The following is a 22707-nucleotide window of genomic DNA, read 5'->3' as shown; positions in this document are numbered from 1 at the left end:
TTTTGGTACCAGGGATCGAACTCGGGACCTTGCGCTTGCAAGGCAGGTGGCAGAACCACTGATCTAAATCCCTGGCCCAGTATTGAACATTTATTGTGGGAATCACTAGACGTCCCTTCTACTATTATTTTTTTCCATGTCATTCGTGCCCAGAACTATCAGAGAGCTATGTAAATAAGTAATATGTTGGTTGCCAATAGAATTGCTTTTACTGATTTGTACTTTGCTATACAGTCAGCCCATATTAAGATAATAATAAAGAGGCCTAGAGAATCATTACTGTTTGAGTTATATGATGTTGTCTTTATGGAAAACCATGAGAGAAATTTCTGTCTTCAGTATCGGAAGTGCGTGCGTGTGTGTGTGTGTGTGTATGTGTGTGTGCGCGCGCGCGCGCACGCGCACTACTGTCATATATTCATGAATTTGTTATTCAGGATAATTCTTTTTTTAATTGTTCCAGAGGAGGTTATAGCCAAACCTGGTAATAAGTGTAAGGGACTTAATTGACATGTGTTTTGTATCATGACTTTACTCTTGATAACCTCTTTATCTTTTTCTCTTTGAGTCCTCATTCTGTTAATCTGTTACCTTGTAGTGCAGTATATACCTTTGTATGTTAAATAACTGGATTCACAGTTTTATATGAACATTTTTCTCATTTGATCTGTTTATTCATTTGTAAAACTTCTCAAGTCAGCTAATAGTCTGAGAGGATCAGTTTTTCCCTGCACCCATTCAGATAATTTCCATAAATATTTAGTGAGTATCTTTGTATGTTTTTTTTTTTTCTGTACCGGTGATCAAACTCGGGTCCTTGCGCTTGTGGAGCAGGCAGCGAAACCACTGAGCTAAATCTCCGGCCCCATGTATGTTGTTATTTTAGGCACTGCACATAGAATGGTGATTGATCTTGGTCCTTCCTTTAGAGGTGGAGTATAGTAAGAAAAATGGATATATAAATAAATACTTCACTGGTAACGTAATCCCAGCACTCTGTGAGACTGAGGCAGGAGGAACACAAGTTTGAGCCCAGCCTGAGCAATTTAGCAACTTAGTGACACTCTATCTCAGATTTAAAAATATTAAAAAAGGGCTGGGGATGTAGCTCAGTGGAAAGGCCCTGCGTTCAAATAAATAACTTGTAATAAAGTGTTACAGAGTAATGATATAAATAGGTATACTCTTACAGAGGTAGTACAGAAGAGAAAGAGATTAACTTATGGTCAACAGGAAAGGTTACCAGGAAAGTAACCTGTGTCCTTAATTTTGGGGGGGGGGTACTGGGGATTGAACTCGGGAACTTGTGCTTTCGAGGCAGGCGCTGGGACCACTGAGCTAAATCCCCAGCCCTGTGTCCTTAATTTTGAAGGATAGACGTTCTTTAGGTAGATGTGGACAGCAAGGACCAATTCAGATAAAAACAGGTGTGGTTAAAAACTACAAGAAATGGTTGCTTCTGAGAGTGCTAGCCAAGAGTCTATCATTAAAATATCTTGGATCATGGTACAAACATCCACATTGATGTTGTCTAATCAGTCATTTGGAACTGGGGATTCATCACAGAGTAGATTGATTTGGGCTTTTGATTTGGTCCAAGCTTAAATGTGAATCCTTCAAATAGTTATTCTCTGCTTTATTTTATGCATTAGCTAAGGTTGACTCACCCTAAAGTCATGCTTTCCATCATTCTGGGAAGCTTTCTGAGCCAAACCCAGCTTGGCTTAGGGATAAGTTATGCTTTGTGTTGTAACCATTGGCAATAAGTCCTGTTCTTGCTGAAAAATGCACAGTAGGACTGCAAGTACTGAAGCATGAGGGAAAGAGGAATTGGGATAAAACTCTGTTGATTTGCAGTTTTCTGAGAAGTTTTTGGTGAAGATGCTAAAACCTTATTCTGTCTGAGATTTTGAACTGACTTGTACTACAAATCTTTGAGGTGCTAGGTCCTAATTTGTAAGGCAAACTATGTTGAAGCAGTTGACATTTTCTCTGAGGAATTTCTTTGGCAGATTTTCCTTTAGACTTCTGGACAGATCTGTAAAACAGTATGGCTTTTAAATTACCTATAAGTGACATGTCAAAAGACTGGAAAAGAGACTAATGCTCTTGGTGCCCTGAGTTGTTGTCCCTCCTGGTCAGTGCAGACTAGAAGTCAGATCTCCAGGATTATATTTCTAATTTCTTTTTATTTCCTCACATAAATTTATTTTTCTCTTTCTCGGTTTCTGCATCTATAAAATAGGGATAGATTTGTTATTAAAATTAGTTTGGCTCTCTGCACCTAAGTGAACCCCAAACTTTTAGCATAGTCACTCTCATTTCTGTCACTTCAGAGTTAGGATCTTGGTGGGAGTCAGGACAAATTGGGGCAAAGGTATCGGCTATTAGAATAAGGGCTTTTTTGCCATGCGTGGTGGCACATGCTTGTAATCCTAGCACTCGGGAGGCTGAGGCAGGAGTGTCACCATGAGTTCGAGGCCAGCCTGAGCTACATAGTGAGTTCAAGGCCAGCCTGAACTACATAGTGGGACCCTGTTTGAAAAAAAACAGAAACAAAAAAACAAAGAATAAGGGCTTTTTGTGGACCCACACAAAAATTTTAAATAATTTAAAAACATTATTATAGCATAATATATGTAGAGAAAAGTATACCTATTAAAGCCATTTAGGTTGTTACAAACTGAGTACTTGTGGTTTTTTTACTTGTATCACTTTCATTCTTTTCTTTCCTTTGAACTCTATACACTCAAATATTTCCTATACTTTTATAGTAATGACAATAAGGGTAGAACACTATAAATTAGGAGGAAGTTAATGCTTATACTTCCCTTGCCTAAGACTTATGGCTGTTAAAATTGATTTCCTCCCCCTCTTCTTTTTTCTTTTCTTTTTTTTTTTTTTTTTGATGGTAGTGGGGCTTGAACTCAGGGCTTTTGAGCTACATCTCCAGACCTTTTTTTTTATTTTTTGTTGCCCCGCCAGCAATTCAGTCCACAGTTTGAGGGGGGACTGCAGAACTGGATCAAAGATGAGAGATTCAAAGGTATTTCCTGTGTCTTTTGAATTGATACTTTGGGTCTGGGAAGCAGCACAGAAAGGATAAAACTGACAACAACAACAACAAAAAATTAGCTGGAACCAAGCCTTGCCTCTGTTCATAGTGAAACTTAGTCTCACACCAACAGTGCTGTGGTTTTCGGCCTTACTCTTGAACCATCTGGCTCTTGCGGGAGGAAGTGACATCATGGCCTCTTGGATATGCTTGCTTCAGGTCAGATGTGGAATCTTAGAAGTTCTGAATTGCTGTGTTTTATACCCTTGTCGTTGGTGTCAAGGCAAATGCCAGACTATACCAAGCCATGTTGTCCTTGTAATGCATTTTTATTCTAACAGTTTTCTTCTCTTTCTGCTGTTAGCTGCCAGAGAGGTAGAGTTGCCTCTGTTGATAAAGAACAGATACAGAAGTTCACATCCAAACCTGAATAGCCATTTTTAACTTGAAACACTTTTCCTAAGAGTTGATGTACCAGAATCCTTCCCTTATTTGGTGACTTGCTTAAATCTGAAGCTCACATGAGTTTGCCAGAGATCCTTGTATGCTGGTTATTTGCTTTTTGGTGCCCACAGCAGAGTAGTTTGTGAAATCAATTTTGGGACCACATCTGCTTTAAACTGAAGTTTCTTTCTCCTTTGAGTTCCTGGATTAGTTCTTACTCCTCCCTTTCCTAAGAGATACAGGAGTTTTCCTGTGTTGTGGTAAGTGGGTAGGCAGAAGTTGTTTTCGCATCTTTTTTTATGGATTGTGATTCTGGTTGTGTATCCCTTAATGATAGTGTATAAATACACTTATATTCTTTGGCTTGCTGGGCCTAGGGGTGCATGCCTGTAATCCCAGCCCTTGGGAGGTTGAAGCAAGAGAATCCCTGAGTTCCAGACCAGATTGGGCTGCATAGTGAGTTTAAGGCCAGCCAGGACTACATAGTGAGAGTCTGTTTCAAAAACAAAACAAAGAAACTTATATTCTTGGGGGTTTTTTTGTTTTGTTTTTTTTAGAGTGAAGTTTATTTTTACAGAAGGAAGAGGAGAAAACTTATATTCTTTGACTCTGGAAAAACTCTTGTAGATTTGTCCAGAAGAAAGATTACGTTTTAAAATTAGTTTTATTATTGGTAATGTTATGAAAAATAGGCTTTTATTTTTATCTTTTCTCTCTTCTTGCTGGCATTATATATCATTGTTAAGTGCTTCCATTGACTTGTGTGGTTATCACCTGGATTGGAAATATCTGCTTCTCTTGATCTGCAAAACTACTCAGTTAGTTTGGCTTATGATCTCTCAGTGAATGACATCTGGAACCATTGGTGGGTTTATGTTTGAGGTTTCTTTAGCTTTGGTCTTTATGTAAACATCCCCAGTGTCTGTCTGTTTTCATTCTGCTGAAGAGTAAGAGCTCAGACTCTGGAGCCTGGGTTGGTCTTAGGCAGTCAACTACTGTATTTCTCTGTGCTTGGTTTCCTCCTCTCTAATATAGAAATAATAGTACAGTACTTATTTCACAGGAAGTTTATAAGGGTAAATGAGTTAATAGATTTACACTACTTAGAAAGGTGTAGAAAATGCTATAGAAAGTGCCATCTTTTTTGGTACCAGGGAACGGTTTTGTGGAAAACAATTTTTCCATGAGTGATATGTGTGTGAGAAGTGTTTTGGAATTAGATTCTCATAAGCAGCACACAGTGTAGACCTGCTTAGTTCACAGTAGGATTTGCAGTCCTATGAGAGTATAATGCTACTGCTGATCTGACAGGAGTGACGTGAACGATGGGGAGCAGTTGTAAGTACAGATGAAGCTTCACCACCCCACCCCATGCCCTTGCCACTTACCTGCTGTGCAGCCCAGTTCCTGACAAGCCAGAGACCTGTACCAGTCCTTGTCCTAGGGGTTGGGGGCCCCTGCTATGGAAATTTTGACCATTGTTAATTGTTTTTTTCTTTTGGTACTGGGGATTGAATTCAGGTCTTTGTGCTTGCGAGGCAGGCCATGGAACCACTGAGCTAAATCTCCGGCCCTTGACCACTATTTTTAAGATGGTTGTGTATATCACATTTGTTTTATCTAGCTAGGAATACTTGAGCTCTTAGTGTCTGAATTGTGTCTGAGTAGCTTGGGGTGTAGTCCAGTAATTAAAATCAGGAGTCATGCCATACTTTTTTTTGTGTGAGTTATAGAGCTGGGCAGAATAATAGAGCACTAGACTGATAGGTTCTTCCAGTCCTTTTTTTTTTTTTGGTACTGGGGGTTAAACTTAGTACCTTTCACTTGTAAGGCAGGCGCAGCACCCCTGAGCTAAATCCCTGGCCCCCAGTCCTTTGCTTTCAATGGTGGAGTACTGTTTGAACTTCAGTGTTTCTTTTGTTCTTGCCATATAGCAAGCTAGAAATTATAGAGCTAGATTCTAATCTGAGGTCATCCATCTCTCTTCACTCATACATCACATATTGATAACTCCTATCTTAAGAATGTAGGAATGAATTGTTCGCTGAAGGAGATAGTAGTCTAGAGCCATGCTGATCAATAAATGTGGTAGCTATTTTAATAAACTAAACTAAAATTTAAAAATTAGTAAATTCAGTTCCTCAGTTACACTAGCTATCCTTCAAGAAGCATATAGTTAGTGGCTACTTCATTGGTCACTGGAGAGAAGAAACATCTCCATCATGGAAAGTTCTGTTGGACAGAGCTGGTCTTGAGACAGACGCATTGTGGATATAATTAAGATGTGCTCTGGTACCCTGTTAGCCAGGTAACAGGCATATGAGATATTCTCTGAGCCCAGAGGATAAGGTGTTAGGTAGTCTAGCTTGAAGGGAGAAAATTGGAGGAGGTTTAATAGAGGAAAAGTGGGACTTTGTTAGATAAATAAAGGAATGCATGAGAAGGCATTCCAGCCAAAGAGGGCACACAGCACCATAAAGAATATGGTGGGGCTGGGGATTTAGCTCAGTGGTTCTGCTGCCTCCCTCGCAAGCACAAGGTCCTGAGTTCAATCCCCCGTACCAAAACAAATAAAGAATATGGTGAATTTAGAGTACTGTGAGTAGCTCTTTGTTACTGAAAGGTAGGTTTTGTTAGCAAAGGTGGATGCAGGAACAGCCAAGCAGAAAAGACTTTATTCACCGTGTATTTATTGGTCACTTGCTATGAGTCTATAAAGAGATACTGTGATAAATAAAAGTCATAGTGTAATATATTTTATATATAAAATTATTTGGTGATAAGCACATGAAAGCAGGGTAAACTAGAGCAAGCAGTCATTCTCATACTTGGCTGTACAATGCAGTCACTTGGGGAGCTCTTAATCCTGATGCAGGGTTGGGGGTATTGCTCAGTCATTAGAGCCCTTGATTAGCATGTGCCCGGGGTTCAGTTCCCAGCATCACAGAAACAAAAGAAAACCCAAATCCCAATACCCCCATCTCACCCCATGCTAGTTTAAGATGACTGTCTTTTTAAGGAGTGTAAATGTGAAGATGCCAAGATGGGAGCATGTTCAAAGAATGAGAGGAGACAGCAATGGAGTGAGATTATGTAGGCCTTTTTTTTTAATGTAGGCCTTTTGTAGGCCACTGTCAGGATATTTGTTTCTTTTCTCATGTTAACTGATCTTTTCTTGCCCAGTCACTTGGGCTTAAATGTAGCAGATAGAACTACTTTTACTCAGGATCAGAATTCTTTTTTTTTTTTGGTATGGGGATTGAACTCAGGACCTTGCATTTTTGAGGCAGGCACAGTGCCACTGAGGTAAATTCCTAGCCCTTATAGTTCTACTGGCCTTGACCTCACCATGTAGCCCAGAGTGGCGTTGAATTCAAGGCAATTCTCCTGCCTCAGCCTCCTGAGTGCTGGGATTTCAGGTGTGCACCACCATGCCCAGCAGGATCAGAATTTTTTTTTTTTTTTTTTTTTTTTTAAGGTGAGGCACAGACTTTATTCACCTGGGTGCAGGTCGACTGAGAGTGAGCAACCTGTCACTGGTGAACAAAGAGCAGGCAGGGGTTTTGTTTTTTTTTGGTACCGGTGATCGAACTCATGTCCTTCCATTTGCGAGGCAGGTGGTGGAACCACTGAGCTAAATCCCCAGCTAGGCAGGGATTTTTATAGGGGATTAGGAGGGGGTCTGGCACGTACAGGGATCGGAGCAAGTATTTGTGGTCGGGGTCCATGCAACAGTCAGGGAGGATGTGTGGGTGTTGTTGGGTGACATGGCACCAGGAAGACATTGTGCTGTGTTTTGTGGTCTTATCTCCTTTCTATAACATCCGTTCTGCGTTCTGTGTGCAAGGACATGGCGAGGACAGCCTGTATCTAGGTGGAGATGACAGGACGTATACCTGGTCTTCAGCCACCGGAGGAATGGCCTTTCTTTGCTGAGGGCTGCGGTGTTTTGTATCTGCTAAAACTTTAACTGCCCATGGGAACCTCGGCTGGCTCCATGTCTTGTCTACTGTGAATTGTCCCGTAGTAAACATGGGTATGCAGGTATTCCTGTAGCATGCTGACTTCAATGCCTGCCAGACATAAAAAATTCTAAGTTCGTGTTCTCTAAACTTGAAGAATGAATTCTAGAACAACAGAGGTTAAGAGTAGGAAGATTTTTTTTTTAATTTTATTAGTTCATGTTTGCAGTACATAATGATTACATTCATCATGGGGAATTGGTACCTGTACATAACAAACACATCTTAATTCCTTTTACTTCCTCTTCCTCCCATCTCCATCTATCTCTTGGTACCTTTTCCATTTGCAAAAAATCTAGCTCTCTGTTTCCTATCTTTTAACTTGCTCTTTAAATTTTTTATACTTTGGGGGCTGGGGATTTAGCTCAGTGGTTCCGCTGCCTGCCTTGCAAGCACAAGGACCCGAGTTCAATCCCCAGTACCAAAAAAAAAAAAAAATTTTATACTTTGGGTTTCTCAAATAAGAGAAACCATGTGATATTTAAGCTTGTGCCTGATTTATAGTATTTCACTTAATAATATGGTTTCGAGGTGCCTCCATTTTTCTACAAATGACTCAGAGCAGAGTAGTACTTCACTGTGTGTAAATACCATATTTAGGAAGGATTTATTAAGAGAAAGATAGCTTCTAAGAGAGACAGAAGGGGTGATATAGGGGGAATAGATGTTACTCCCATCATGCTAGATGTCAGATACTCTGAGTTTGTCTGAGGAACAACAGAGGTTAAGAGTAGGAAAATTTATTGGAGAATAAGAATTAGGAATAAGAATAGCTCCTGGCACATAGGAGGGGTCCAAAATGCATTGCCAAGGGTCAGAAATCTTAAGTCTTGAGAGAACTCTGTTTTCCTTTGAATATTTTTTTCTGGATTTTGCCAAGTTACCTTCCAAAAAGAGATGGGTTTAAATGCTCACCAATAGTGATAAGTGTAAATAGTGATTTCTCTACAGTGTTACTATTGGTACTGTAGATTTTTTTTTTTTTTTTGAGACAAAATGTGTGTGTTTGTTACATATACCTGGGCAACCTGTTTAATCATTTTTAAGTCTGTATTTTAGTATGCCTTTCAGTAGTTGCTTAAGTATGTACTAAATCCCAAACACCATGCTAGGCAATTTAAAAATATTATTGAAAGGAAATAAAGACCTAAATTATTTCCAAAAATGAAGGCAGTGTTTGACTTAGTTTGAGTCTTTTAAAAGACTCCTTCCAGAATCAATATAGTGAAAATGGCCGTACTTCCAAAACTGCTATATAGATTTAATGCAATGCCAATGGAAATTCCAACAATATACTTCACAGAGCTAGAGAAAACAATCCAAAACTTCATTTGGAACCAGAAGAGACCTAGAATAGCAAAAGCAGTTCTGGGCAACAGAGACATGGCTGGGGATATCACAATACCTAACTTGAAGCTATACTACAAAGCTACTGTGATAAAAACAGCATGGTACTGGCAAAGAAACAGACCTGAGGATCAGTGGAATAGATTAGAAGATGCAAAAACAACTTCAGACATAACTCAGCCACCTCATCTTTGACAAAGGAGCCAACCACCCTCATTGGAGGAAAGATAGCCTATTTAATAAATGGTGTTGGAAAAACTGGATTTCAGCCTGTCAGAGATTAAAACTAGACCCATATCTATCACCGTGCATTAAACTGAGATCTAAGTGGATTAAAGATCTAAAAATTAAGACAGAAACACTAAACTTGCTGGAAGATAAGACATTGGCATAGGAAAAATCTTTATGAACAAAACCTCAGTAGCACGGGAACTAGCAGAAAGAATCAACTGGGATTTCATCTTATTGAAAACCTTTTGCACTGCAAGAGAAACCACCAACAGAGCTAACAGACAATCTACAATGTGGGAAAAAATTTTTAGCAGCTGTAACTAAGACAGAGGGCTACTATCTAGAATATATAAAGAACTGAAAAAAATCAGACCCCCCCCAAATTCAAAGACCCAATTCAAAAATGGGCATCTGAAATGAACAGACATTTCTCAGACAAAGAAGTAAAAGCAGCAAATAAACATATGAAAAAATGTTCAATATCACTGGTTATTCAAGAGATGCAGATGAAAACAACACTGAGATTCCACCTCACCCCAGAAAGAATGGCTGCTATCAAGAAGTCAACCAATAGCAAATGCTGGCGGGGGTGTGGAGAGAAAGGAACCCTTCTCCGTTGTTGGTGGGAGTGCAGACTGGTGCAACCACTATGGAAATCAGTGTGGAGATACCTCAGAGAACTAGGGCTGGAGGTCCCATTTGACCCAGCTCTTCCCCTGCTGGGTATCTTCCCCAAAGAATTAAAAGAATCATACCACAGAGATATATGTGTACCCATGTTTATAGCGGGACAGTTTGTAATAGCTAAAGCTTGGCAAAAGCCCAAGTGCCCATCAACTGGAAACTGGATAAAGAAGATGTGGTTTTTTAATAAAATGGAATACTACTCAGCCATAACGAATGAGAAACTAGAGTCATTTATAGCTAAATGGATGCATATTGAGGCCATACTCTTAAGTGAAATAAATAAGACACACATGTGTAAATACTGAATAGTTTCTCTAGTGTGAGAAACTGTGAGAGTGTAAATAAGGACTAAAAGGATTAATAACTAATAATTGATACTTTGAAATAGGAAAAGGTTCAAAAGGGTAGGGGTGGTGGGAGGGGAAGGGGAAAGGAAAGAATGGAAAGGAAAAATTATGAGAAAAGAAAAAAAAAATGGAAACAAAGTCTTTGTAAATAGGGAAGGGTTTAGGGGTGAAGAGCACACAGGTAATGGGGAAAAAATGAGAACCGAGATGCATCATGTACAGGTACAAGCACCCAAAGATAAATGTAAATGTATTGTATACCTAAAATGTACCAATAAAAGAATTTAAGAAAAAAAAAAAAAAAAAGACTCCTTCCAAATGGGTGCGGGCACATGCCTATAATCCCAGCATTTGGGAGACTGAGGGAGCCTGGGCTACATAGTGAGTTCAAGGCCAACCTGAATTACATAGTGAGACCCTGTCTCAAAAAAACAAAAAACAACAACAAAAAAAGGGGACTCCTACCAGGTTCTGGGACACTGCTGGTGGTTTCTTGGAACTAGAAGCACTGGGACTTAGGAACAGGGGTTATGATTATCTGAGTACAGAATGCCTTTCCTTCATCTGTTTTCCCTCTGTTCTCCGAGACAATTGCCATTAGTTGATTGCAGCAACAGCCTCTTACCTGGTCTCTTGTCTTCCAACCCTCATACCCCCTCAAAAAAAATCCCTAAATTTTCTCAATAGCCCGAATGTTTAAAAATGCAGCCTTGCAGCCAGATGTGGTGCCACACACCTGTAATGCTAATCCTCAGGAGGCTGAGGCAGGAGGATTACTGGGAGTTTGAGGCCAGCCTGGGTTACATAGTGAGTTCAAGGCCATCCTGAACGACATAGCGAGACCTTGCCTCGGAAACCCCAAAATAGGGCTAGGGATTTAGCTCAGTGGCATTGCACCTGCCTCGCAAGCGCTAGGTCCTGAATTCCATCCCTGGTACCCCCCGAAAAAACCCCCAAAATAAATAAATGAATGAATAAGCAGCTTTGCTTTATTTACATGGACTTACATGCTCAAGACATTTTAATCAATTAAGATCAAACTCTAACAAGGACTTCTACAACTTGGTCCTGCGTACATCTCCAGCCCTCCTATAGCATCTGTCATCTAGCCATACTAGTTTACAGTGGGCCACTTTTCTTTTATTCATTAAGTTTATTGGTACATTTTAGGTATATATTATGATCACATTCATCATTGGGCATTTGTACCTGTACATGATATATCTTGGTTCTTATTTTTTTCCCATTCCCTTTCCTCCCTTCAACCCCTTCCACACCTCCCTATTTACATAAGCTGTGTTTCCATTATTTTCTTCTTTTTTCACCCCCCCCCGTTCCCCTTCCTCTGTGAACATTTTCTTCCTATTTCATACTATCTATTATACATTTTGATCCTCATTTACACTTTCAGTTTCTTACACCAGACAAGTAATTCAGTATTTACACATGTATGTCCTATTTATTTCACTTGAGAGTATGGCCTCAGGGCTGGGGATTTAGCTCAATGGCAACACGCCTGCCTTGCAAGTGAAAGGTTGTGAGTTCGATCCCCGCTACCAAAAAAAAAGCATGGCCTCAGTGTGCATCCATTTAGCTATAAATGTCTCTAATTTCTCATTTTTTTGGCTGAGTAGTACTCCATTTTATAAAAAAACCACATCTTTATCCAATCATCGGTTGATGGGCATTTGGGCTGTTTCCAAGATTTAGCTATTATAAACCATGCTGCTATACACATGGATGTGCGTATATTGCTGTGGTATGATGCTTTTAGTTCTTTGGGGAAGATACCCAGCAGGGAAATAGCTGGGTCAAATGGGACCTCTAACCCTAGATTTTTGAGGAATCTCCACACTGATTTCCACAGTGGTTGCACCAGTCTACACTCCACCAACAGGAAGGGTTTCTTTTTCCCCACAGCCCCTCCAGCATTTGTTATTGGTTGATTTCTTGATAGCAGCCATTCTTTCTGGAGTGAAATGGAATCTCAGTGTTGTTTTCATTTGCACCTCTTGAATGACCACTGATATTGAACATTTTTTCATATGTTTGCTGCTTCTACTTCTTCTGAGAAATGTCTATTCATTTTAGATGCCCATTTTTGGACTAGGTCTTTAAACTTTGGGGGTCTGATTTTTTTTTAAGTTCTTTATATACTCTAGATAGTAGTCCTTTCTCTGAAGAACAGCTGGCAAAAATTTTTTTTCACATTGTGGGTTGTCTCTGCACTCTGTTGGTAGTTTCTCTTGTGCAAAAGCTTTTGCTTTTTGGTACTGAGGATTGAACTCAGGTCCTTGCGCTTGCACAGCAGGTGGCGAAACCACTGAGCTAAATCCCCTGCCTGGAAAAGCTTTTTAATAAGATGTGATCCCTGGGCCGGGGATGTAGCTCAGTGGTTCCGCTTCCTGCCTCGTAAGCACAAGGTCCCGAGTTCGATCCCTGGTACCAGAAAAAAAAAAGTACAATAAGAGGAGATCCTAGTTGTTGATTCTTTCTGCTACTTCTCATGCAACTGAGGTTTTGCTCATAAAGTCTTTTCCTATGCCAGTGTCTTCAATAGTTCTATCTAACCAATCTTCCAGCAGGTTTAGTGTTTCTGTTTTAATATTTAGATCTTTGATGCATTTCAATTTTAGTTTAGTGCATGGTGAAAGATCTGGGTCTAGTCTTAATCTTTGGCAAGTTGAAACTCAATTTTTCCAGCACCATTTATTAACGAGGCTTTCTTTCTTCCAGTGAAGGTGTTGGGCTCTTTTGTCAAAGATAAGGTGGCTGAGGATGTCTGGAGTTGGTTCTGCATCTTCGAATCTGTTCCACTGATCCTCGGGTCTGTTTCTCTGCCAGTATAGTGTGACTTTTTTTTTTTTTTTTTGTCCCAGGCATCGAACTTGGGTCCTTGTGCTTGCGGGGCAGGCGGCAGAACCACTGAGCTAAATCCCCAGCCCCTAGTGTGCCACTTTTGAGACCATCACACATACTATTTTCTTTACTTATGACACATCAAAACACAACTCCTTACTCCTCCAAAACCAACCAATTAATTTCCTCAACCTTCAGGTTTCAACTCAGTATTTCTTCTGAGAACATTTCTCTGATATTTCTTTATATTCCTGTAACATCCTGTCTCTCCCTAATCATGGCCCTTTATAATTGTGTCACCTGTAGAGAAGGATTTTTGTGCCTTTTTCAGTTTGTGTATGGTGTTCTGTACATGGAAAGTAGTCACTTAAGTGTGGTAAGTTTCTGTTGAACCAACGAATGAATGAATCAGTGAATGGGTGAACAGTGTGAGAAGGACCTCACCATCCTTCTTATACTGTTGACTTAGTTTATAAGATGGGCTTGAGCTTGTGTATGTTTATGCCCTTGGACAACTGTTTTTATGTTTGCCCACCTGATCACAGAGTAGAAGCTTCAGCTGTTTTCTTTTCTGTCTTTGTACAGTACAGACACAGGGCATCTCAGCTCTCCTACTGTTTGGGTGGATGGGCAGGAGAGTTCCCAGGCACTGAGAGAGATGAGTCAGAAAAAAGAGTCATTCAGAAAGTAAGCTAGTCAGAGCAACAGTGCTGCCCTTTGGCTGAACTTTCTCTTTTTCTCTATACCTTGAGATGCTGACCTGGTGGCACTTAGGGGTATCTTAGCAAGGGTCCAGGAGCCCCTGGCCTAAGTGAAATCTTTATTGAGGCTTATTTATAATTCTGTAGCCTTTGGAATATTTGAGTTCAAGAATTTAGAGAACAGCAGTCTTTGGCATTTGGTTTCATTTCTATTATGAAATACGATGGTACTTGCACAAAAGCTGGCAAGAAGAATATAGAAGAATTTTGTATTTAGTTAGAATCATACATTTGTGGGGTTTTAGCATTGGAGGGAACACTTTAAATTCAGCTGAGGTGGTGAGAGGTTGGAGGCATCAGAGTATTCTGGCAGTGGGAGTTCTTTTAAACTGTGCTCTTCATTACTACCCATGTTCACCACAAAAATTATCACTGTTTCCAGTACATGTATATGGTAACCTTCAAGTGTAGTGCAAGTAGAAAAAATGTTTCAGCCACTTCAGTGTTGTAGATATTTAAACCTAGGGATCAACAGACTTTTCTGTAAAGGGTCAAATAGTAAATAATTTAGGTTTTGTGGGCCATATACCTTCTTCTGCAGCTATTCAACTCCAGGCTGTTCAACTTTTGGGGGGGAAAAGCAGCCATAGACAACATGTAGTCAAAAGGAATGTGACTATGTTTCAATAGAATTTTATTGATGGACACTGAAATTTAAATTGATACATAATTTTCATATCATGAAATATTCTTTTCAGTTTTTTCAAACTAAAAAAATGTAAAAACTATTCATAGCTCATGGGGTGTACAAAAACAGGCTAGATTTGATCTGTGGGCCATAACTCACCAACCTGTGATCTAGCCCAGTGATTCTCAAATCTGGCTGTCTTTCAGAATTACCTAGAGACTATAAAAATGCTGATTTGCAGTCCCTGTTGTCTCTGTCCCTCTCAACTTCCTCCCTGGATTCTGATTCAGTAGAACTGTGAAATCTGTATTATTGTTGTTGTTTTTTTTGTACCAAGGATTGAACTCAGGACCTCGTGCTTGCAAAGCAGGCATGGTGCCACTGAGCTAAATCCAAGGCCCTGAAATATGTATTTTTTATTTTTTTATTTTTTTGGGTACTGGGGATCGAACTCGGGACCTTGCACTTGCGAGGCAGGCGGTGGAATCATTAAGCTACATTCCCCATCCTCATCTGAAATCTCTATTTTTTAATAAAAGCTGCTCAGGTGATATACCTGTACTCAGGATTATAAAATCATCCATGCTGACCTCTCAACCTTCTCATTTAATCATTTTATTGTCGAAGAAACAGGCTTAGATACTTGATGTGATTTGCAAATAAATCAAATAACCCCAGTTTCGGCCTAAATCTTTAACTCTAGGAACAGTGTTCATCATAGTGTTTGTCCGTATCATTCTGTCCTGTTCTTTCTACCTAGTAAGCATATGAACATTAAATATATAACAGTCACATTTTCATGACACTTTTCTTTAATTTTTTTTACTTTTTTTCCCCCTTTTTTTTGGTGCTGATGATTGAATTTAGGCCCTTGTACATGTCAGGCAAATCTCTGCTACTGAGCTAACCCTCCAGCTCCTTTTCTTTTCTTTTTTTTTTTTTTTGGTACGAGGGATCGAACCTGGGTCCTTGTGCTTGCAAGGCAGGCGGCGGAACCACTTAGCTAAATCCCTGACCCCCAGCTCCTTTTTTTTATACCTTGGTAAAGATTTCCCTCAAGATCTAGCTAGGTACTTTAAGCTCGGTATTCTTGTCCCTGTGCTTGCGGCTGGGTTTTCTGAAGTTGACTGCTGATTTGACATTTAGCCCAATTTCCCTTCAGTCTGCTGTTCTAACTAGAAGAGATAATGAAGTAATAGCAGGTGAATTGTTCTAATACTGTATAAGACTTTACTTAGGTAGTGTTAAACTGCTTAGGTAGCATTAAACTGCAGTACAAGGATAAGAGGCATTGTTTCAAGTATTAAGACTACATCTAAGTACTTTTAAAAGATACGTTTTACACTTAAATGCACATGGCTCAGATCTAGCCATCTAAATGGGGCACCCCTGTATGGAACTTGTACTTAATTATAGCTAGTTGAGCTGTTGTTTTGCTCAGGGCAGTTCAGGGGTAAAGAAAGTACGAATGAAGAATAATTACCATCCTGGTTGTATCTCAGTGTTGGTGTAGCTCTTTGGTACATGGGAGGGATATGACTATTGATTTTAAGTTGCTCTGTCTTCCTGTAAGGTGTTTAAGTCATGCTTCTCTGCTCATCTGCTCATCTGCTCATCCTAGAAAGAGGAGTGCTGAAAATACTAAATAAACTTTTTCTTCTTTTGGTACTGGGGATTGAACTCGAGACCTTGTGTTTGCGAGGCAGGCGCCGGAACCACTGAGCAAAATCCCTGGCCCTATAACTTTTATCTTTCTAAATGATTACTTGTTGTATTACAGAATTTCCACATTTTGTGTGCCAAGACCCTCTTCTTCCCTTTTTTTTTTGATACCAGGGATTAAACTCAGGACCTTGCACTTATGAGGCAGGGGCTGTGCCACTGAGCTAAATCCCTGGCCCTCCTTCTTCCCTTTCTTTATCATGTTCTTAAATCAGACATACCCCAAAGACCTTTTCGAAGGGATTGTGATAGTGAGGGAATCAGTGCTTCCTGGCACCTTCATAGTTGTTAGGGCCTTGTCTTAACATTTGGAAACATAAATGGGGACCTGGCAAGATAGAATTTTATTTGTTTATATTTTTGCCATGAGGGACCTTGTCTTACATGAGGGTGATGAGTGGGCAGCATTACCAGTATACCCCCATCCTCTGATACTCTGTGATCTCAGGCTTTCAAAAAGCTTGAGAAATGGGCTTTAGTTGACTGTTCTGAAAGTCTAGGACATTTTATTAACAGGTACTCTTGAAATTTGGTTTCCATGTATGTTATCTCTTAATTAATAGAATAGAATCCCTTGTTTATTTGTTTTGCAGTACTGGGAATTGAATTGAAGGCCCTAGTATACTTCCTATACCCCTCTCCCTGCCAAAAAAAAACTTTAAAAATGCACTTTGGAATTCTTTTAATACTGAGCATTCTTAATGTCCTTAGAATGATTCACTTTTCAGAAGTTTGGTTTTCTGCAACTGTGTCAGAGCAGGAACAACTATTTAGGAATTAAAATTGGGCATATTTCAGAATATCCTCTTATATTGTTGCCACTGCAGCTTTTTTCTTCTTTCTTGCTCCAAGGTTCACAAAACACTTTTTTGCAATTTCAAGGAAGTGTTTTTGTTTGTTGAGACAGGGTCTTTCTATGTAGTTTAAGCTGGCCTTGAACTCACTATTTATCCCATGGCCTAGAACTCATGGTGATCCTCTTATCTCTGCCTCCCAAATGCTGGAATTACAGGCTTGCACCACCATGCCCAGCTCAAGGAATAATTTCCAGGGCTTGTATAAAATATTTATTTTTCACACAATCTTAGGGGTTGGTATTGAACTTGAATGAGATAGATTAGTATCATTCTGTTCCTACCAAAGTCCTCTTTCTCTATTTTTTTGTGGTACTAGGGATCGAACTCAGGACCTTGTGCTTGCCAGGCAGGTGCAGTGCCACTGAGCTGCATCCCTGGCCCTGTATTCTTTGTTCGTAAGTCAAGGATCCGCTGTAACAGTAATACAAAGAACTCTCACTTGTCCTTCTCTCAGGTTCTCCAATTGTTAACATTTGACCATTTACTTTATTGTTCATTAGGAGAGAGTGTTAAGGAAACAATTGAGTGGGTTGTTTTAGTAAAGTCAGGCATGCTTAACATGATGATTGTCTCATGTAATCATTGCAGTAACCCAATACCATACAGGCTTGTAGGGCTCAAGGAGGTAAGGCCAGTTGCCTGAGATTCCACAGCAGGTAGATGTCAGCGATGGAATTTAAACAGAAATTGGTTTGGTGGGAAGGTCCCTGCCTCACACTGTCTTCCTCTACAAGTAGACCCAGAGACCTACATTCTAGCTCAGGTTTTACCACTAACATCAGTTTGACCACTGACAATTTATTTTCTAGTTGTTCCTCACATTTCCCTTCTGTAAATGGAACCCAATTCCCTGACCCTGATTCACGTAATTTTTTTTTTAACCTAACTTTAAAGACAGGTTATCTTCAATGAAGTGTCCTGATCTTTTTAACTACATCAATCAGTGTTTGGATCCAGTATTGCCAATTATTGTAATGTAATTCAGTTAAGGAAAAAAATAGACTGAAGTTTTATATCAATGATGTTGAAGTTACTCGTGATGTGAGAATATGCACTACCACTCCCGGCCTCCATCTTTTGTTCTGCTCTTTATATTTTGGGTTTCTCATATAAGAGAAACTATGTAATATGTAAGTTTGTGTGTCTGATTTATTTCACTTAACATTATGATCTGAAGGTGCATCCATTTACTTAAGAATCCCTCTAGTTTATTCTTCATGGCAAAGTAGTACTCCCTTGTATATAAGTACCTTTCATCTGGTGATGGACATAGGTACAGGCTGCTTCCAAGATTTAGCTGTTATGAATTGTGTTGCTAAAAAATATGGGTATGCATGTCTCACTGTAATTTGATGTTTTTAACTGTTTTGGAAATATACCTAGAAAGGGAGTAGCTGGATCAAATGGAATTTCTAGTTTTTCAGTTTTTTGAGAATCACTCTACAGATTTCCATAGTGATTGTACTAGTTTACATTCTTACCAATAATGTAGAAGTGTTCCTTTTTCCTTGCAGCCTCTGCAGAATTTGTTATTACTGTATTTGATTTCTTGATGATAGCCATTCTTTCTGGAATAAGATAGAATTGGGTGTTGTTTTAATTTGTATTTCTCTGATGACCAGCGATGTTCATATATTTATTAGCCATTTGTACTTCTGAGAAGAATCTGTTCATTTCAGTTTCTCACTTTTTTATTGAGTCTTTCGGTTTAGGGAGTCTTTCAGTTGGGTTTTTTTTGGTACCAGGGATCAAACTTGGGACCTTGTGCTTTTGAGGCAGGCGCCAGAACCACTGAGCTAAATCCCCAGCCCCTTGAGTTCTTTATATAGTCTAGATATTAGTTCTCTCTCTGAGGAATAACTGGCAAAAAAAATTTCCCACTCTGTAGGCTGTCTTTTCACTCTGTTGTGGTTTTTTTGTTTTGCAGAAGCTTTTTAATTTGATATCCTATTTGTTGATTCTTGATGTTATCTCTTGTGCAATTGGGGTTCTATTCAGAAAGTCCTTACCTACACCTAAGACTTCAAGAGTTTTACCTAGTTTATCTTCTAGCAAATTAACTGTTCTGTTTAACATCTATGATCCATTTTGATTTTATTTTAGTACATGGTGAGAGATATGGGTCTAGATTCAGTCTTCTCCATGTGGATAGCCAGTTTTTCCAGCACAATTTATTAAAGATGCTATCTTACACATGTATTTTTGGCTTGCTGAATGTTTAATTTTTTTCATTAGTAACCAATATTTAAAAGCCAAAGAATTTCACATAAAAACCCAGATTTGTTTCCAATTTGGACCTCTGTAGAAGATTTGGCTAGAATTAGAGTGTAGTAGTAATAGGTTGCTACTGTTCCTACCAGCCTCCTTTATGTCTGATCTCTGTAGACAACTTGAATTTTCAGCTGCAAACCTAGAATTTGAATTTCAGTTTTGAAAGCTTATGAAGTACAATTTGATGAGCTAATTAGCAATGGGTTACCTTATCTTTGGTTATCAAAGAAGAGTCCTGCTGTCCTGGGTAGGTAAAAAAAAAAATACATAAAGTCAGGATTTCTCCAAAATCACTATTATCCCCGCTTCTGTCAGAATTTCATTTCCATCATTATGGAGCCACAGTGGCTTATAGACCCCAGAGAGATGCAGCCATCTTCCCTTATATTCATACTTCCTGTTCACTGCTTTGTTCCTTGTACACAGGCGCCACTACCAGCAGAGGGTGCTGCCCACTCACTGAGCCTGCTATCACCCTGGCTCAGCTGACGAGCAGCTGTTGGGCATGTGCCCTGGGTCTGTACGAGAGTTTGGGCATGTCTTTTTGGTTCCCATCCCCAGTGCCTACCCTGTAGGCCCTGGCCAGGTTATTATGTCACTAGGGACTCTGTTCAGTAACACAGGAAACTGGGGAAAGTTTAATTGTTTTCTCCTCTCCCTTTTTCCCATGCAGCTGAACAAAAGGTTCATCCTCAGTTTTCTCCATGCCCATGGGAAGCTGTTTACCCGGATTGGGTAAGTGTGCAGGATGTTTACTTTATTTTCCTACATTACAAGTCATTTTGGAATTTAATATTGTTAGCAACTAGACTGTGTTTGTAACTGAGGGCACAGGGTGTGAATTCTTAAAGGCCTCCACCTTTTCTTCCCTTCTTTCTCTTCTACTATGTTCATGAAGTTTAGAAAATACTACTCTCTGTCTCTTCTTTCTCTAACTTTACTGGATACCTGCTCTTCCTTTAAGGGTTGTCTTTTCTCAGCCCCTCCCCTAGTTTCTCTAGCTCTCTCTTTCCTCTGCCTTCTGCCTCAGCCCCTAATGTGCTCCTAAAAGCAGTCATGCTACATCGCTGGGTACAGCTGCCAGGGGTCCTCCTTGGGGAAAAACTGATTTTCCCTCTAAGACAAGAGGAACATTTTCTTTCCTCCATGTTCTTCTGGCCTATACCCCTTCCTTTTGTGCTCAGTTTCCTATATCATGTTGCTAATCTTAGTAAATACCAAGACTGTTCTATGGTTTTACCATCCACCATGGATTTACATACAAATCTCAGGGAAAATAATGTGTGCAGAACCCTATTACTTTATTTCATAAGACCCTGGAAAGAGATTGAGGTTTGAGTATCCCTTTGGATCAGAGTTCTTTCTCACAGTGTAAAACTCATAAATACATCCTGACTTCATACCTTCACAAAGCAGATGTATGCTGAGCATCTCTTTGTGTAGGCCTTCCCTGGGTTCAGAACAGTGAAGAGAGAAGGAGGTAGCAGTGTTCCCAGAGAGATCTTCTGGATTTTAATATTTTCTGAACTGGAGTTTTACTGTGAGCTGTCCTTTGAGGTGATTTGTTTTGTATTATAAACCTCCAGTAACCCTCCAGTTATTGTCAGTGCTTCCCTTTCACTTTCTGTCATAACACTCTGAGTTTGTCTGTAATGCTGTAGAAAGTTTTCCTAGTGGGAACAGAAGCTATGTCAGTTTCCACATACTTTTGTACTTTAGTCTTTTGAAAAGTTGAAAAGCTTTGACCTACTTGAAGAAACACTGTCCCATGGATGGTGAACTAGAAAGTATACTTATGTATTCATTTGGCACCAGCCTGAGCAGGAATGATGGTAATGCCATTGCAAGGGTAGTTGTTTGGGTTTTTTTCCCCCAGTACGGGGGATTAAACTCAGGACTTTGTGCTTGCGAGATAGGCGCGGTGCCACTGAGCTAAATCCCTGGCCCAAAGGGTAGTTTTGATCTTGAAATGACTTGGGAAAATTGGAAAAGTACCCAAAGATGAATGTCTATCAGTAGAAATAAGTTTTAAATAACTCACTTAGGGAAAATAAACTAGATGCATTAATAGCTCCCACATCCCCACTTCTACCTCCTCTATCAATGTAAGCTCCACTGTGGCTGGAGTTTTTGCATCACACTGTTATATTTTGAGTGCCTGGCATATATAGTAGGTGCTCATTTAACATTTGTTGTATGAATAGAATATGTGAATTATTATAAGAAATGGATTGTGAAAGACCAGAGAGAAGGACCTGGTATTCTAGTAAGTTATGCCAGAGCCAAACTGATCACTAGTGAGTAATGAAAAGCTGCAGTTATGAAGTGGGTAAGATGAAATTGATGTCTGTAAGATTGTATTTAAAGTAATACATCACAGCAGGAAATACTATTTTACTGAACTTAAAATAATAGTTGATGGTAGTCTCACTCCTTATCTTTATCTTTTTTAGTTTTCATTTTTTACTTCTTCTCTCTTTTTTTTTTTTCGGTACCGGGGATTGAACTTGGGTCCTTGCGCCTGCACAGCAGGCGGCGAAACCACTGAGCTAAATCCCCGGCTCTCTTATTATTTTTTTACTGAATAGTTTTGCTCCTTTTTCCCTTTTCTTATGTTTGTTCTTTATATTTTCCTATACCAAGTTGATCTAAGTCACATTTTCTCCACTTCCGTACTGTTGAGCTGGGTAATTTTTTTTTCTTTTTTAGTGCTGGGGATGAACTTAGGACTTTGTGCATCTAGGCAAACACTCCACCACTGAGCTATTCTACCAGTCCTGAGCTGGGTAATTCTGTGTTGAGGGAGTTGTCCTCTGCATTGTAGGATTTAGCACCATTTGGCTTCTTTCCACTACAAGTTAGCACACTTCACCCCTCAAGTTGTGATAACTAAAAATGTCTCCAAGTATGCCAGATGTTCCATGGGGGCCAAGTTTGCCTCTCATTCAGAACTACTGTTTTTGCTGTTTGTTGCTCTGTTAGAGACTTTTGGGACTGAAAAACTACAAATCTTGTTTCAGGTTTTAAGAATATTTAGAATTTGTTTATTTATTTATTAGGGGATTTTTTTGAGACAATATGTCAGTGATAGCAAACCTGTCTTTTAGAGCTTTCAATGATAACAGCCCACTGCAGCTTGGTGCCATAGGTTTACCACCACTGGTCTGTGTAATCCAGGCTGGCCTTGAACTTGCAGTGATCTTCCTGCCTTAGCCTCTGAAGTGCTGGGATTATAGGTGTGTGCCACCATGTCCAGCTAGAATACGTTTTTATCAGGTTTTGTTAATTAAACTTTTATTTCCTCCCTTTAAAAATTATCATTTAAACACATGTATTTTGGAAGACATTTGAGAAAAAAACCACAATAATAATTAAAAAGCTAGAAAATGAGATCTGGAAGGAAGGAAAAATTAATCTTAAAAAAAAAAACCCTTCTGAGTACAGGTGTAGTTCAGTGGCAGAATGCTTGCTTAGCA

General features: G+C 39.5%; 1 protein-coding gene across 9 annotated transcripts in view; it reads left to right on the top strand.

The window, feature by feature from the left end:
• The window catches only part of Smg6 (SMG6 nonsense mediated mRNA decay factor), a 239868-nt gene that overhangs the window by 34621 nt on the left and 182540 nt on the right, over window positions 1–22707 (top strand). For 8 of the 9 annotated variants that reach the window (XR_002386908.2, XR_002386909.2, XR_002386910.2 and 5 more), the window contains one exon: window positions 19905–19966. The exons of the other annotated variant lie outside the window; for it this stretch is intronic. Coding sequence is in view for 5 of the 8 variants with exons in the window: in XM_004857170.4 (XP_004857227.1) it covers window positions 19905–19966 (62 nt within the window). In the remaining 3 variants the exon portion in view is untranslated. The remainder of the gene's footprint in view (window positions 1–19904; window positions 19967–22707) is intronic. 9 annotated transcript variants of the gene reach the window in all.

Source organism: Heterocephalus glaber, unplaced genomic scaffold, assembly GCF_053883595.1.
Source record: "Heterocephalus glaber isolate CG9 unplaced genomic scaffold, H.glaber_assembly_v1.0 deba00001564, whole genome shotgun sequence".
NCBI lineage: Eukaryota > Metazoa > Chordata > Mammalia > Rodentia > Bathyergidae > Heterocephalus > Heterocephalus glaber.
Note: the sequence above shows the minus strand (reverse complement) of the source record. Positions and strands in the feature narration are given on the sequence as shown.